The 17,069-nt window shown below is 36.2% G+C and overlaps 1 protein-coding gene across 1 annotated transcript in view; it reads left to right on the top strand.

Moving 5' to 3' along the window:
* Window positions 1–6,169: 6,169 nt before the first annotated feature.
* The window catches only part of SNTG1 (syntrophin, gamma 1), a gene marked incomplete at its 3' end in the record, with an annotated part of 134,983 nt that continues 124,083 nt past the window's right edge, over window positions 6,170–17,069 (top strand). The window contains exons 1-2 of the mRNA XM_009069728.1: window positions 6,170–6,227; window positions 15,487–15,621. Of these exons, the coding sequence (XP_009067976.1) occupies window positions 6,201–6,227; window positions 15,487–15,621 (162 nt within the window). The remainder of the gene's footprint in view (window positions 6,228–15,486; window positions 15,622–17,069) is intronic.

Here is a 17,069-nt window from a genome sequence, read left to right as displayed (position 1 = left end):
TCAGCAGGATTTTTGCAATGTGTCATCTGAGGGAAAGACAGACTTTTCGGATTTCACTGTGAATGATTATTTTTTCATAAAGAACTTCTGCAATTAACTTTGGACCTGACACTTGTTCATATATGCAGATATAAATATATTTATCAGCTGTTTATAAAGGATCTGAAAACATCAAATAAATATTTCCTGAGTGTTTGCAACCATCAATTTATCTTCTAACCTTCTTTAGAAGACTGGCACAATGTGTTTGTGGGTTTTTTCTTAAGTTAAGTGAAATCAAAAAATGCAATATAATGTGGAAAGTCCTACTCCAAACTATTCACATTAAGCACTATGCCAGGGGCATGACATTTATATTTGAGTGTGCAACAATTGCCTTGGCAGGGGAGTGCCAGTATGTCTTTTGTAAGGAAATTCTTTATTAAGAGATAATGGAGATAAAAACCAGACTGCAGTGCTGGATAGTCAAAGGACTTGTTTATTTTTGACACAAGGCACTCTTATTTAGTCAAAACTGAGAAATTTAAATCATGTCACAGTTCATGCAGTCTCCAGAGCAGTTAGGAAGGAGGAGATATTTAGTACAAGCTTGGGTTGACATGTGCACTACCTCTCTTTGAAATCACGGAGGTCATCATATTTAGACACATCTACTGAATCACCAAAGGGTAACATTGGAAAAGTGGGAGATCAGACACAAGATTTTTTTTTTCCTAACAGCATTCCAGGCTTTGACCAAAAGGCAGACTTTCATCGTCCAGTTTGCCATAGAGCATTTCACATAAAGGCATGCAGTGGCAGCCCATTGGCATTTAACATCACCGTTTTCAGATTATTCTCCTGTAATAGCTTGCTTTTGCCAAGCCAGAACAGACTGGACTACTTATTAAGTCATTTTGTGGGTGTTAGTTTTGTGGGGCACTACATAATTGTTACTGCAAACAGCCCTGAATAAACAAACAGGAGCCCAAGATACATTCGTTCAGTTAATACTGCCTTGTGGCTCACTGATTCTTGGAAAATTGATGTTTATTCAGTGAGTCATTAATTTGGCTTGCATATTAAATATGCTTGCCACTAAAATAATAAATTCTGACTGGCAGGTAAATACTATACTGCTTTTAACCTAGTTAAAATGAATGAAACATTAAAAGCCTTGTTAGCTACTAATTGCCAACTTCAATTCTTTTGAAGCATGAGCTTTGCTAAGTGCTGGACATTTTGTTAAAAAGCTTTGTCAGGTGACTGTTTTCCTCACTGCAAATTAAGTGCACAGGTTTGCTGATTCTGAAGTTCATCTCAGTCCTTGCACTATCAGATTGACATATAGATAGACACACAAGGGTCCTTCAACTTTATGAGCATCCTTTAACTTAAACTAATTTATTAAAGCTGTAATTCTATGCAAGGGATATATAGATCCTCCTTCATGTGCAGGAAGTATTCGGCTGTGTTTGGATCTACAGGCTGTCTGTTCCCAACTCACTGAGCAATTTTTCACCGAAGAGTCCAATATATATATTATTAAAAATCATTATGTTAACTGAACATAAGCAACTCAGTGTTCAACCAAAATACAACTCAAGTTTTCTGGTAGACAGTTACTGAATAAGGGTTTGTTAATCTGCAGTTGCTCAACTGCACCTTTGATTTGCTGTTCTGTCTCCATGCCTCTGACCACTCTTCCAGTACCAAAGACCTTGTGGCAAGCTAGTTTCATTTTTTCAAAACAATATTTTTATTTCCTGTAAATCACAAAGGAATAGCTATGCTATAAGGATAATTCCTAAGTCTTCTTTCCCTTTTTACAGTAGAGATTGTTTAGAGTTTAATTTTAGTGATTGCTAAGAAAATGTAAAAAAAATGTGTCTAATTTCCTAACACACTCAAAAAAGACAGATATGATTTCCTTCAGACATCTCCACAATGTAGAGCACAAAAGCTGTTGGTAAGAATGGAGGAGGAAGAAGGACTTGAAAAGGCAAACATGACATTTATTAATAAACTACTGTCTTAAGTAGTTGCTGATCTGGTATTTGTGCCTTTGAAACATGTTTTTAGTCTGTTTCCCAGTTAGCAATTCAGAAAGTTCTGAATAAGAATTTCTTTTAACTTATCTCAATCATACTTGATGTATACAAGCTGCAATGATATCATATGCTAAATTAGACTGCATTTGATAATGCATAATTTCTCCATAAAGCTGTTATTTGTGCACACAGTACTGTATTCTTGTATTATTACTGTGCAAAGTAAACTTGAGAATGAAGCATTTCTTACTTGTGTTTCAATCGTATTTTACTTGGCTTGTGGTATTTCCACTTCACAAAGTGTCTCTTCTTAACTGTTGTGTGCACATGAAATTTTCTTTTTGTTTGCTATCTCCTTTCATTAAGCATACTGGAGTATTCAGTCATGGAAGTACTTCGTGAAATTACATCTATTATACCGCTAGAATATGACCTGATTTATTATAATAAGATCAGAGCATAGCTCAAGTGCTCAGTGCATTATCCTAAATGAAGCTTTGCCTCTGAGGGTTGCCATAGCCTTCATCTGTACCGTTATGTTTTAGCCATTGATTTCCCTTTAGAACACAAGTGCCGTGATAATACTGCTTGGTAAATGTTTCTTCAGTATTGAATAACTACTTGTTCTGTCAAGGGGGTGTCAAATTCTGTTCCCAACCTGTCTGTTACACATTAATTCCTTTACATCTATCAGCAGAGATGAGCTAAATAAGTTGGTAACTCAGTTTTGGAGGAAATGCAGATTGCAGATCAAGTTGAAAGGAAGGCAAGTTAACTTTTCAGAGCTTGCTTGTTTGCAAATCTTTGATTGTAGTGGTTCCTAGCCATTTCAGAGGAAGCCTCACTGCTTTTGGAGCTGTTCTTCTTTGAGTAATGTGTGCTGCCCATGGCACCCTCTGTACCTGCACTGACTGCTCTGTCCTGACACTATTTCCTCTGCACCTCCTCCCTTCAAAGCCACAGGCAGCTCCTTTCTTACCTTCTGGAGCACAGTTTGCCCCAAAGCAACTGAAGGGTGGGGGAGAGGGAAAAAGAAGAAAAAAAAATCAAATATTGAGGCTGAAGGGGACTGTGGGCTAGTAACCAGTGGGCTGTCTAGGTGAGGCTGAAGGAACCTCCTAGGAGAACTTGAAGGATGTTCAGGTGAAAGTGCCTGTGATTTGGAGATGAGGTTCCAGAGATCAGCCAGAAGCTTATAACTAATAACTCTAAGTAGTGGGTTTCACAGTTTATATTTTTATAAATGTTTTATTTTTAAAATTACTTGTGTTTATATTTTCTGCCTTTTTTCATGTATTACTGGGGGAGACAATTACTAACCATTGGGGCATTTTACCAGCATATGATATAGCGTTTCTGCATGATGCATGATATGTATTCCTGTAATTTAATTATCTAGAGTGTTTATTTGGGGCATAAATGCTGGAAACAATGATGTTTCTGAGATGATTTATGAGGTACTGCACTTTGTAATCAAACCTTCTATGTGCTGTTTATAAAATATCAAGTGTTATAAAATTGCTGATAGAAAAAGAACATTGATAATGGGCTTAAATTCCCTGTGTGCAGCTGCAGACAAGAATCTGTAGGAAATGGAGGGAAGCTAAAGCAGTGGCAGCTATGCTGCAGAGGTTAGTGACTGGGATGTTTCATGCCTGAGAAACACGTACAGTCATTGCAATGAATGTGATTTTGTGTTGAGAATTGTGTAGTTTCAGCTTTACATTTTGGACAACATTTTATTAGTAAAAGTTCTTGTCAAATATAATGAAAAAATGCCTTTAACCAGCCATCCCAGAGAAAACTCTGTGTGTGACCTTTGTGTTGGAACTAGAGAAGTTATTTTAGTAGGAGATGGATGTCAGGAGAGTATTTGTAGTACATTTTATTTTGCCTATTTTTAATGTAGCATGTAGGGAGGGAAAGGAGGTATCACCGAGGTGATTGCCAGGTAGATTCATCAACATTTATGGTTTGTGACCTGTCTCTCTGAAAGCCAAGGGCTCTGTTTGCCATGAGAGCCCTTAAGCTGTAAGAGATAGACCTATGGCCTTTCAAAAAGAATTTGAGCATACTAGAGCTAATCGCACTGGTGTTTAAAAGTGTTAGGATTCTTTAAAGGGGGTTACAAAGGGTATAAAGGGGTTTTCAATAAAGAATTTGGTATTCCTGTGAAATTTCATGCTTTTAAGGTTGCTAAATTATTGTGTGAGTATAATTCGGAGTAATTTTAGATCATGAGCTGTATATACAATCAGCTGTGATGCTGCAAAACCTGGTTGTTCTTGACTGTTCTTCTGTGTGATAATTCAAATATTCCTGAAATAAGTAAATAAATGCATAACACATTAAAACAACAAAGAAAATGTTGTTGTTGTGGAAATGACCTGGGTTAGATCGGATTTAGATCAGAGTAGCTAAAAGACAATCAAGCAGAATTGTCATTGTAGAACCAAAGTTGCCCAAACCTGAACTTTGCAGAACTTTTATTAATAAGGCAGAACATAAGTGAATACACTGTTGACTGCAGTAAGAATTAGTGACCTGACATAATCAGGGCCCAAGAAGGAAGAGCACTGTGCAGTGCTTAAGTTTATGTTTTGAAGATACATGCATTTTTATTTCCAGAAAGCTAAGTCCTCAGAATACTTTGATAAGTTGAATAAAGCCCCTTTCCCACTACAGCCTACTCAGTTGAAAAAGGAGTTTGTAAAGATGACAAGAAAAGATATTTTGTTGCACAATGACTGTCCCGTCAGAGGGAAAACCTTCAAGACAGTAATAGTGGCCTTGAGTTTATGGGCATTTTGAGAGCAGAATTACAGATACAGTTTTTTATTGGATCTTGGTGCTCTTGTAAAGCTGGTAAGGAAGGAATGATGACAGGTCCCTTTTAAATTTCGGAATTGTAACCTAGCCAACCTGGGCTAGGTCTGCTAGAAATTAGTCTAGAGCACAGACTGCAAACCAGCAAGCTCAGTAAATAGAGCTTATTAACCTCATATGTGTGTGTGCGCTTCAGCTTAATAAAAATGCATCCGGGGCAGCAAAACAAATCAAGGGGCTTAATCAAGAGATTTTGTTTTTAAGAGGTTTTATTGTTAGTACTGAAATTTTTATAATATGTGGCGTATAGGTTTTAAATTTTATTTTAAACTTAGGCTAATGGGGCAAATTTTATGCTGGAAAATGGAGTACTATACTTACAGAAATAATTGCAAGCACATAATTAATACAGAGCAGCAGCAAAATGCTTGATAGAGAGAATTTTATTACAGGATTGTTTTTTCCAGCCATTGAATGAAATCACTGTTTTGCCTAGGATTGTTTTGTGTTTCCTGAAAATATTATTGACTGATGCATGAGTGTTTCTATTGCAGCACCAGCAGCAGGACACTGTTATTAGCCTCTGCTAACATCCTGTTCCAGTGGCTTTATCACATAAATAAATGAATGCATAAGTGTGCATTGGGATGAATACACTTTAGGTAAAGGCCAGGCAAAGTAATAATCACAGGATTTGGTGTGACATTTTGCCAGCACTCACAGATATTCCTGACTTTTCTAACATTTATTTTTCAACTCATAAATATTTCTGCAAACTAAGCACACTGTTAAATGACACTGGCTTCCATGGAGAGATTAGGTATATTAATAAAATGCGAGACAAAAGGTATTGGTGCATGCTGCTTTTTAATTAGGGGAGAAAAGCAAAAAACCCACTATGGTGTTTTTTAGAAGAGAGAGTATTCTGAAGAGAAACACACAATTGTCTCTATTTTTGCTACTTTACAGTGTACTCTTACTTTTGAAACAAAAATATGAAAAACAACACTAAAAAAAAAGGTTACATTTGCAATAAGAAAAGTATGTTTGAATGCCCTGTGAAAGGAAGGAGGTGATGGAAAATAAGCATTCCTTTGATTATGTTCAAGAAACCAGGTTGTGTACTTTATAAGAACCAGGTACAACTTCTAACATCTTACACTTCCTAATTCTGTTGAAACTTTCTTAATTTCTTCATATAAACAGTGACTATAACTGGACCTAACAAAGAGAAGTCAATTGCTCAGCTCAGACAGATAACTTTTATGTTTTGCTATATCTATTTCATTCTGATGAAATCTTTCTCTTCATTTTAGACAAATATCACTTGCTGTGTCATAGCACATGGATTTCAGGACTGCCTGTGAAGAGGTAAGATCAGATATTTTTCTTTTCAAGCTATAGTAGAATGAAAATCAATGAACTTTTAATCCTTTTTATATGCAAAATTAGTTTTTTCACCCTTTTTTTCTGGAATGTTAGGAATTATATAATCAAATATAAGTTATTCAGCTGATCACTTCATGGTGGTAGTTAGACTTTGTAGTAGAAGATAAAAGAATTTGCCCAGGTGTATTCATCACTAGACCTCACCTCTCTCTGTTCCAATTTACCTTTTTAGACACAATGTAGGGGCAGATAGCTATGTTTGGTGTGAGCTTTGCTCTTCATGAAGTGCTTATATCCGAGAGCCTGTACATGAGGAAAATACATCAATGGAGTCAGAAATCTGTCTGATGCTGTTCAGGAGATTCAAGGGGGAAATGTACAAATATGGGAAAAAGGTGGGTGGGGAGAGAAGGGAAGCTGTGAAGATGGCCGAAATGAAAAGCAATTCCATTCAGATTTAGTGAGGTAAGAGAGTTCTTTTTGCTTAAAATAGATATAGTTTCATAATGTCAATGCCAAGTACTTCGTCCCCCTCCAGTAGACATGGGGGAAGTATTTTGCTTTCTGTGTTCATACTAACTTTGCCTTAAAGAAAGCAAATGAGATGTATTTGTAGACATTAAAAAGGGCATCTTATTTACTCAGGGATTGTCTATGTATAAATTGTTTGAATGTGGTTTTAGCAACTTCAGCAATCGAGACACAGGGAGAACAATCTACTCTAAATTATGTAATGATGTCTGTGCATTATTATAATTAAAAATATGACAATTACCTGTACACTGAAAATCACAATGTTTAGGAAGTTAGAACTGGGAACAAGCAAACTGGCTAGAGCTGTAAGTGTATTATCCCATGAAAAAAAGAAGTGAAGGGGTGGGAATGGCACTAGAACCAAGAAGTAACTGCAGCTAAAACCAATTGTGACTTGAGAATCAGTTGAAATAAATTAGAAGAGAAGAGAAAGTAAGCAGGCTAAAGAACATGAAATCATTACAATATTCTGAAAGGAGCAGTAGGGTTAAAATCTAATATTAAAATGAAACTTGCCTTTGGGAAATAATACTGTCATGCTTGTCAGGATGGTATGTATCAGGCTTTAATACCTCAGAAGATTCCATGTGCAGCCTAAGTTTGTTAACAGTGTGCCCCAGATTATTTGTGTGGAAGAAAACATTCTTGTTGGTTTTGAGGTTTGGTTTTGAGGTTTGGTTTGTCAAATAGAATACTTTCGATTGGAAGGGACCTGCAGTGACCACCTATTCCAACTTTCTGACCACTTCACAGCTGTCTAAAAGTAAAAGCATGTTATTAAGGGCATTTTGGTTTTCATTTTATTAATATATTTTTTGAATGCACTTATTCAGGAAAAGAGACAGATGCACATTATTTTCATGGGGTTTTTATGTTGTTATTTAAACTGTGGACTAGTATAGATTATTTAGTGGCAGTTAACTTTATTCTGTGCCCAGCAGCAGTAATGACAAGAGCAGCCACAGAAAGATGACTTGGCATATGAGGCTGTATCTAGCTTCTAATGGGGGCATTGGTTTCAAATTTAGCTCTTTAACTACCAGCTGCTTTGTTGGAGCTTCCATGATAGACAAGGAAATGAGAGGATGACTCGACCCATCCTAAAAAAGCCCCATAATCTGGAGGCCCTGAAGAAACTCCTTTAGCTTTCAGATAAATAAAATTAAATGAGGTGCTTCAATTCCTGGTCTATACCTTCAGCTATTGCTTTTAGTAGCATTTTCTTCATACCTTTACATTTACCAGATTTGTCACCAAAACTTCATCTGATATTTAATTGGTTATCTATCTAGTATGTTTCCAACTTTCAGGTTTCTATCATCTCTGTCCCCTATTACATCAAATTGCCTATCATACTGTGTTTCTGGGAGAGACATATCTGGTCTTCTATGCCAAAATATTTGTTAAACAGTTTTTGATAATGGCAATAAAAGCTGTTATGAGGCATCTTGACTATTTGATCTTTCTCTTCTTCTCCTCTGCTTTCTCTCCTTTTATCTGAATATCTTATCACCTTTCATTTCCCATAACCATTACCACTGTAGAAGAACTGACGTCACTCCACCAAAGTGATGAGTGGTGCTCAGACCCTTGTTGGTACTTCCATCCTTACTAATGGCAGTAAATGGTTTGAGCTGAGTTTCAATTAGCATAAAACCAAAATATTCCACATAGATGTACTGAGGCTAAAGTACATTTTTCATTGTGTCCATGACATACTCAATTTTTTTCCTTAAGTGGCTTTTCATTCTAAGTAACTGCTGCTCTAGTGCATTGAATGTCTCCAAGGGAACCTTAGTTCTTTCATAGTACTGATGCTGCATCCCTTATTTCATGCGTCCCTTATTTTTCTAGTGTCTGTTAGTGTGATTTGGTTTGAGATTTGGGTACTGAAATGGTCTTGTTTACTTTTAGGTACCTACATGTGCACTTTGTGCCCAAGTTCCTACTGCAGGTCTGAATGGTACAGTCAGTGCTATTATAATGAGACTTTAAACACATATGTGTAGACAGGTAGAGTTTGTTGTCAGTGTCAAGATGATTGCTATGATTCTAATGATTATTTTCTCCCTGAAGCAGCTTATCTTTAGGCTGTGCTGTCTTTCAAGACATCTTAAAGTAGTTTTATTCTGCAAGAAAATAGCTTCTATGCTAGACGATTCAAATGGCACTACAAAAAGAGGAGGTCTTACATACACACACTTGTTTTTAGGGGAGTCTATCTGGTATCTGATGAGGGGAATTTTTCTTTTTTTTTGTTGTGGCTTCTCCACTTTGGAAGTTGTGGGAAGTTTTTCACTGTTTCATATTTGATTATTCTGTATTCCATGCTCTTTTCCCTCACTGATCAGCAAATTATCCATTCTACTTGTTCTTGTAGTTACTAAACAATTTCTAAACCGTAAGACTATCCAGCTCCTCTTTTACCCTTTATCCTGAGCTTTCTGAACTTTACAAGAGCATAAATCATAGAGTCACTGGGTTCTTTAAATGCTCTCCTGTACTCACTTGACCTTATTCTATATTCTGAAAACTATCTCTTGGAAGATAACCTCAGTCTCTGGCATAATACTGTCCTCTGCAGTGAAAGTACCCTTCTGTTGAAATTGTAGGCTTGGGATGATTATAAGGCATTAGAATATTTTCCTCTGAGCTAATTTTTTTTAAAAGTTCATATTTTTCATGTCCTTTATGAATAAGCTGCATGAGCAGCTTTCTAACTTTTATAATTTTCCAACTCTTGAAATCTCATCCTTTACTTCTAATAGCTTGGCTCTCTCCATCCTCCTCCCCCCCCAAATATAGCATCAAGCTTAATTAAGTTTGTAAATTCCCCATTTGTTTTCCTCCTTATAATCTGTTCAGCTGTTTGCACAGTACTGTCCATTGTTTCTTTGAAGGATTAGTTTGAATTGGTAAATGGTGTTTGTCATGCACTTTATGAATCCTGTGAATATTCTTGTAGACTTCACAAATGTGTTTCAGAGGTTTAGTGACCTTTGTGTCAACATCCATCTAGTTGGGGCTTTTTTTGTCTGCCACAGAATATGTTTTAATTTTTAAGCCATATTTTGACTTCCTCTGGGCTTCCTTCCCTAAATCTTGTTATATACTTTTTTGACTCTTTCTGGTCCCCTTTATGCCATTTTCTGATTTGCACATTTCAGCCTAAGCTGCTGTTTTCATTTGTTTACAAATCCTATCAAATAGTAATATTGGAATTTCTAATACCTTGGGTTTGTTGACTTTTTCTTAAATGAAGCTTCAACTGAGAATTTTATCCCAAAACCACAAGATGGAAAATGACTTGTAATTTGCAATGCCTGTTAGAATGTCATATAATAGGTGAGTAAATGTGAAGAAACATGAATGGTCTCAGTAGCCTTCAATTTTATGTTATCTTATCTCTTAGACTCAGCTTTCTAGTCCCAGTAAGCTCATTGACAATTCAGACATCAAAGTTGCATCCTTCTAGCATTAGAAAAATGAAAACTTTTGTTCTACAAATGTACCTTAGTTCAGTAGGAAGCTCATATATATACCTTTTTTTGTGTCTAATTTACATGTGGAATTGCAGACTGTATGAAACAAGGACTTTCTCTGTAACACTTTATTCTTTCATGGAAATCACTTATGAAGAATACCACAGCCAAACACTTATCTGGCAAATACCTGACAAATCAAAGGAAAATAAGTTCAAGTCCAAATTCAGAGTTTTCCTGTGGTTCTGTCAGGTTGGAGTATACAATTCGTATGCAGGAATGGACTTGCTGTTATTTGGATTGGAAAATGTTCCTATCTGATAGAAGAGACTCTGAATGACAAGCTGAACACCTCCCTGGGTGTCTGGGCTGCATTCCAGTTTTTGACAATATAAGTGCTTTTCACTTAAGTTAGCAACACCTCCAAAGAATGTGTAGCTGGGCCATTTAAAAAACATTCTTTATGTGATTCTGACACATATTCCTACCCCTTGAATTAATTGACATTGCCTCCTTAAATCTCTGAATCAATTTCCCTTTTTATTATTATACTGGTGATTATAAAGCAGTGACAGACGTATCTCCAGACACTCAGAGGTCAGCCTCAGTTCAAATACACATCCAAAAGGGTAGATATTAATCTAAGGAACTGTGTACAAATTTAAGGCAGTTTCTGTAACCCATTCTTTTTACTGGTATCAGGTTCCTGATAGTAGAAATACATTTCAGGGCTTAAAACCAAATTGCACAGGTTTAGTTTATTTTAGGACATATCAGTCAAAGCAGAAACTAAAAATCCAGGTCACCTTGCATAGAAAATGTGCTGAGATTTTTTTTTTTACTCTTCCTTTTTTCCAATGGTTCATGGACTAAACTATTCTGGGATATCTGTTGAAGTCTTCCTACTGATGTGAAACCAGAAAAGGCAAAGCTAACCAAATTTTTTTTTAATTACCATAAGGCAAAAATTATAGATAAAATATCATAAAGCAAAAGATATAGCCATGTCTTGAAAACTAATGATGAGAATTTAAAATTGCCTGAAATAGTGAGTAAGTCTCATCCAGAACAAAACAGAAAACAATTTAGGATTTTTTTTTCTGATCATAAATGCGAAGGAAAGCAATAGGGAAAATGTAAACAAAAAGGAAAAGTCTTCAAGGCAAAATCTGCCAGCAGCCTTATATAGGCCAGATAAATTTTTAAAAAATTATGTTGGAAGTTCTGCAGGAAATTGCCTTCTTCATCAATGGATAACTTTAAAGATGTTTCTCCTGCAGTATTAATCTTGGTGTACATTTGGTAGAGACTCAGCTGCTAGCATAAATGTATAAAATGTGCTTTTCATATGTGTTACCTCTGAAATTAATTCTTAAATATTTGTGAAGGCCATATATGTTGCATTAAGCTGGTTTTGGTACATAAGCATTTCTAAAATCCCTTTAGGAAAGTTTTTGGAGCCAGATCTTACACACAACCCATATGGACAGCATGCTGTAAGTCAGGGTATAATGGGAGAAGATTTTTACGTGGCCTTTTTTCACTGCCTCATTGTTAATAATGACCAGAGTGTGACCATATTCTTTGGAGAAACAGTCTACCTTGAGGGCACTGCCAACCTATACTGCTCTCTGATAGTGACCTGAAGCAGAAAGTTCACCACAGACTGGTGTGGCAAAGCAAAGAGGGGTCAGTTTTCAGCCCCTCATGTAGTTATATTAGTTCAGGAACTGTAAGCAGTTTCAAGGGCATCAGCTTGTACCACATCAGTGTTCTTGTCTAACTCAGCTTGTAAGGGTGTAGAATGAGATGGCAGTGGCAGCACTGTGCATGTGCAACATTCATTGAGTCTGTTACTTGGGTGCCAATACATTCCTTCATCCCTGCTTTTGCTTGAAGTCACTGACTCTTGTCCCATATGGAAACTTGTTTTTTCACCACTTTATATTGCCTCCATGTGCATTCCTTAGCACAACTCATCTACTTAATAAACGTGCAACTTCAAACATTCAGTTTTCTTCCCTTCTTTGAAACAGTTGCCAAACTCTATAAATAGGATGAAGAAAGTAGGATGGCATGAATGCATGCAGGGCAATGTTCTTGGCGATTTGGGCTCAAACATACAGTCAATGTGCATTGACTTTACAAACTGTTACCAGCTGAACTGTGCTTCTCTAGCCATGTCTGCTGTAAGGTGATGCAGTGTACCACACATTTGAACACAAGCAGGTGCCTTGCATGACCTCATGCTGACAGTTACAGTGCTTTGGCTGATGTGCTGTGTGCTGTCTTATTGCTGTAAGACAGGGGTAGGTCACAGCCCTCTGCCAGTGAAATGTAGAAGGCTTGAAGGGAAAAGTTTTCGCACACCCTCGCATGGAATCTCTTAAAGAATTAGTAATGGGGAAAAAAGCCACAGCCTGCACCCCCACACCACACACACACACACACACACACACACATGCACACCTTGTAAGGTCTTCAAATGTAAGACAGGGCAGTCTAGAGAGTTGATTTCCCTCCAATCAGATTAATTTTACTAGAGCCACATGAATGAAAAATGTTGATGTGTTAATTTACATAAAAGTATATATGCAAGTAGTGTTCCCTAAGTTCCAGCTCTGGCTAAGGGTGCAGGAGCTCATATCTTTATTTGATTCAGTTTATGGGATGCTTTGAAGGAGTGGAGCAAGAGCAGAAAAAAAAAAGTTTCAGCAGAAAAAATGAAACATAGTAATTAAATTTCAGTCTTTATTTTTAAGGTCCTCTTTTGATGTTACCTAATGAAACTGAACTACATTCTTCTCCTTTTTCATGGTTGTTAGTGCTGCGCTCAGGTAGGAGAGGGAAGTAGGTAGTATAATTGAAGATTTAATTTTGAACTGTATCGTAAACCAGCTTTCATAAAGCCCAACAACAGTAAAGTGGTTCATTACACTTCAGAGTGTATGATGTAAATAAGATCTCTGAGTGTGTGTGATCAGTCTTTCCAAGGACTAAAATACTTTGCTGTTCCCAAGCTTGATTTTCTTGTTCAGTCTGAATAAGCTCAGCCTACATGCATTTAGAAACTGACTTGAATTATGATTTTATTGTAATGGCTAATTGTGTCTGTTATGGTTATCTGCCTCTAATTCCCACAAAGAAGCCCCTCAGCTTTTATAGAAAGACTCTTTGGAGATTTTATGAAGTTATTGACCAAATCAGAAATGTGCAATCAAGTAAGGCAGTGACTATACTCAGTGTATAAGAGGCAAAATTTATTCGATTGCCAGTTATCCAGGGAGGAGGAAAGGCACATTTGAAAATCTGGTGCAGAAGAAAGGCATTTTGTAAGTGGTAGCTAGCCCCTTTTATTTAAGCAGAGTTATTTACAGTCGACTGTTCAACTTCCATTGTCACTTACTGCTTACTTCACAGCTCCATGGAGAGAGGGCATCTTAGTTTGTAAAGCAGAAGTTACAAGGACAGAACCATTCTCTTTATTTTAATATTGTAAAATTTGGTGTATGATATGAGAGGGAATTTTTCAGTGGTACTGAAAACCTTTCTCCTTTTGTGATCCATTATTTTGTCTGCCCATGTCAATGAGTTTCCATCTCATCCTGTTTAAAAAAAAATACACCTAAATACAAAAACAAAGGTGTATGATATCTTTTGACCAGAGCTTCCACTGATCTTGGTGTGAGTTCAGTGCATGGAACTCTTTTCTTATTTAGTTTAAAAAGAATATAAAGAATATCGGAGCCACTTTCTAAGTCATCGCTGCGTTATACACATTTGCTCCTGGCATCCAAGGGAAAACAATTTCCAAAGTTTGAGTATCGAATATGGAGCAGAAGTGACGGAACAATTTGTCCATGTGGAACATTATATAGAGCTATTTAAAGATTGTCCTCGACCTTTCCACCTCTTTTAAAGCCTCATGAGAAAGGTTTAAGCTTCCCTTCTGCCAGTTGCCTACTGTCAGTTCCATATTTGTGTTTGTTCTCTCCATGCTATGGATGTAGGCTATCAGAGCACATTATGGGAAGATCTTCCAAATCCTCTTTTAAACTCTTGTCTGAGAAAGAGCCCTCAGATTCAGACAGGTCAACCTTGGCACTTAAAGTTCACAGAAATACTTTTGTTTCCTTGATCTCCTCTTAAGCCAACTCTTTACAGGTGGTGGATTGAAATCTGACCTCTATGAAGACAGTGAAAGTTTTATTATTGGCACTGATGAATCCAAGATTTTAAATACTTTTTAGATGTGAATTTTCTTCTGAGATACAAATGTGGATACACATATGTATATCTGTGTCTATGCAAATATATATCTTATACCGGTAAATTGCATGCTATAAGGCTAAATTCTTAGATTGTTTGTAAGCAGATTTCTCATATCAAAAATGCTCTACCAATAGGACTTTCATCCATTTATGAAGTGTTATAAACAGTGCTGTTTTCAACACAGACTTCAGGGAAAAAAATATTAAACATTGGTGGTGCTTACACATGCCAACATTTTCACTGCTCAGCCCTGTCCTATATAATGTCACCCCCCAGAAAAATCACAAACAGGTACTACCACAAAACCAGTCTTAATTATTGCAAAATTGCTTATTGAAGAATCTTACAGAATTCCTGGTCTTTAGCTATGAATGTAAAATACAGAAATGGACCAAGAGTTAAGTTACTAGAGGGAGTTGAATAATTTGATTTCTTTTCTCTTATTCTTAACTTCAACATCATCATTTGAAAAGGGACATAAAAGAGTAACTCAATTTTGTGCGCACAGATAAGGAAAAGCCCACAACTGTTGATGTTGATGCTCACATCTGGCTAGTTTGGAGGTGTCATTGTAAATACTTCTGTGTCAAAATATTTGTAACATGTGGAACATCAGCTTTTTTTTCATATTCAAGTGACCAGTCATATAATACAAGGATGGGCAGTAAGAGCACAGCTCATCTGAAGCAATGTGAGAGTTTCACAAATTGAAGTGAAATAGAACCTTATTATTGAAAAATCTGCCTTCACTATTTGATACTGTAACCATTGTTCTCTTGTAGTCTAAACACAGTAAATAAATGAAGTGATCACTGGAAATAGTTTTGGATGTTTCTTAATGTATTTATGGTAACTGTACCTATGTCTCAACTGTTTTGATTCAAAATGCCACTTTTAGCAATGCAAAGTGCTAACTGAAAAAAAACTTATTTTCTTTATTCCTTCCTTTGAAGACAAAGACAGGAGTTTGTTTGCTGCAGGATGGTAACCAGGAGCCTTTCAAAGTGCGACTGCACTTAGCCAAAGATATTTTGATGATCCAGGAGCAGGATGTGATCTGTGTGTCTGGTGAGCCTTTCTATTCTGGTGTAAGTAGTTTTTATTTCTTCTTTAGCATGTTCTTTACAAAGGAAAAAATACTGAGTGTATATGTGTACAGATGTATGCATACATATGTAATTGCATTTACTCCCACAGTTTGGTATTTCATTTTATACTGTTAACATTAAATGTATTTTAATATATCATCTTACGTAAGTAAATCTTAGCAATACTCATCTAAAAAGCAGCATAATAGTAAGTTATATGCATGACTATAGTATAGTTTCTTCTCACTCACCCTTGAGTATTAGAGCCATTGAATGCAGGAGGAATGACACAAACTGATTTTTGCAGGTAGTACTTAGATATCTGAGTATTGTCTGTGTAGTTGGTAACACAGTTGATGGATATCTGTTACAGCAGAACTTTATTCCTACAAGAGCTATCTCCTGTCCTCTGTTGCTTTGGTTGCTTCATAGGGTAGCATAGCACTAGACTTCATGCATGCTGTGAGAGTCACTAGTTTTACCAGCACACCCTGGTAATGTAGACGAAACAGCATGTTTTATGGATTACTGTTTTTACATATGTGTCAGATTTCTTATTTAAGCATCACATTGAATTTTGTGGATAAGAAACTGAGCTTTGTAGATAATTATTTGGAAAATGTGTAAAATTTTATATAGAATAATATTATAGGGTTTTGAACTATTGTAATTATAATTTTTATTTAATTCTAGAAGAGAGCTAGAAAATAGAAGCCACTTACTATTCATTTCTGTAGATATCTTTATAGATACTGTAATTATATTTTGTAGAGATATTTTTAAGATTTATGGGAAACTATCATAAACATTCTGCTCTCCCTTTGAGCTAAATAATATTACCATAGGATTTCATGTTAAATCTTGAGGCATAGTAGTGTGATATCTGTTTATGCAAATGTTATGGGACTGCTATTATGTCTGTCTGTTTTATTATTTAATTGCTGCTGTTGACACATACCTATATCTCTAAATACAAGTACAATAAAAAGATACAAAGCAGAAACAGGAAATAAATTGGTAGAATGTTAGCAGTGCTAACAGTGTGAAAGATTAGTGGAAAATGTATCGAATAATCCATCTCACAATTGTGAACATCTCAAGGTTAATGTTTCAGAGCTTTTCTCTGAAACAAGAGGAACACACTGCCTGCACTGTCTCCTGTGTTTATTCACATGAAAAGTCTGACATTAGCTTTTGACTGTTTCATGCTGTACAAATACAGTTTACTAATACAGGTCTGTGTCCTTTATATGGAATATAGATGATCCTCCTACCAATCAGACTGTGCTGCTTCTCAATATGCAGGACATCTAACAGCCAGGATGAAAAGAAGTCCAAACTCAGGCTATAGTTGTTCAATTAGCAACATACACTGTGGCAACATTGCGTTACTAACACCATTCTGACATTATTTATTAAAAGATTTCATCACTCAGAAAAATGACTTT

Source organism: Acanthisitta chloris, unplaced genomic scaffold, assembly GCF_000695815.1.
Source record: "Acanthisitta chloris isolate BGI_N310 unplaced genomic scaffold, ASM69581v1 scaffold6612, whole genome shotgun sequence".
Taxonomy (NCBI): Eukaryota; Metazoa; Chordata; class Aves; order Passeriformes; family Acanthisittidae; genus Acanthisitta; species Acanthisitta chloris.
The sequence above is the reverse complement of the archived record's forward strand: the minus strand, read 5'-3'. Positions and strand labels throughout refer to the sequence as shown.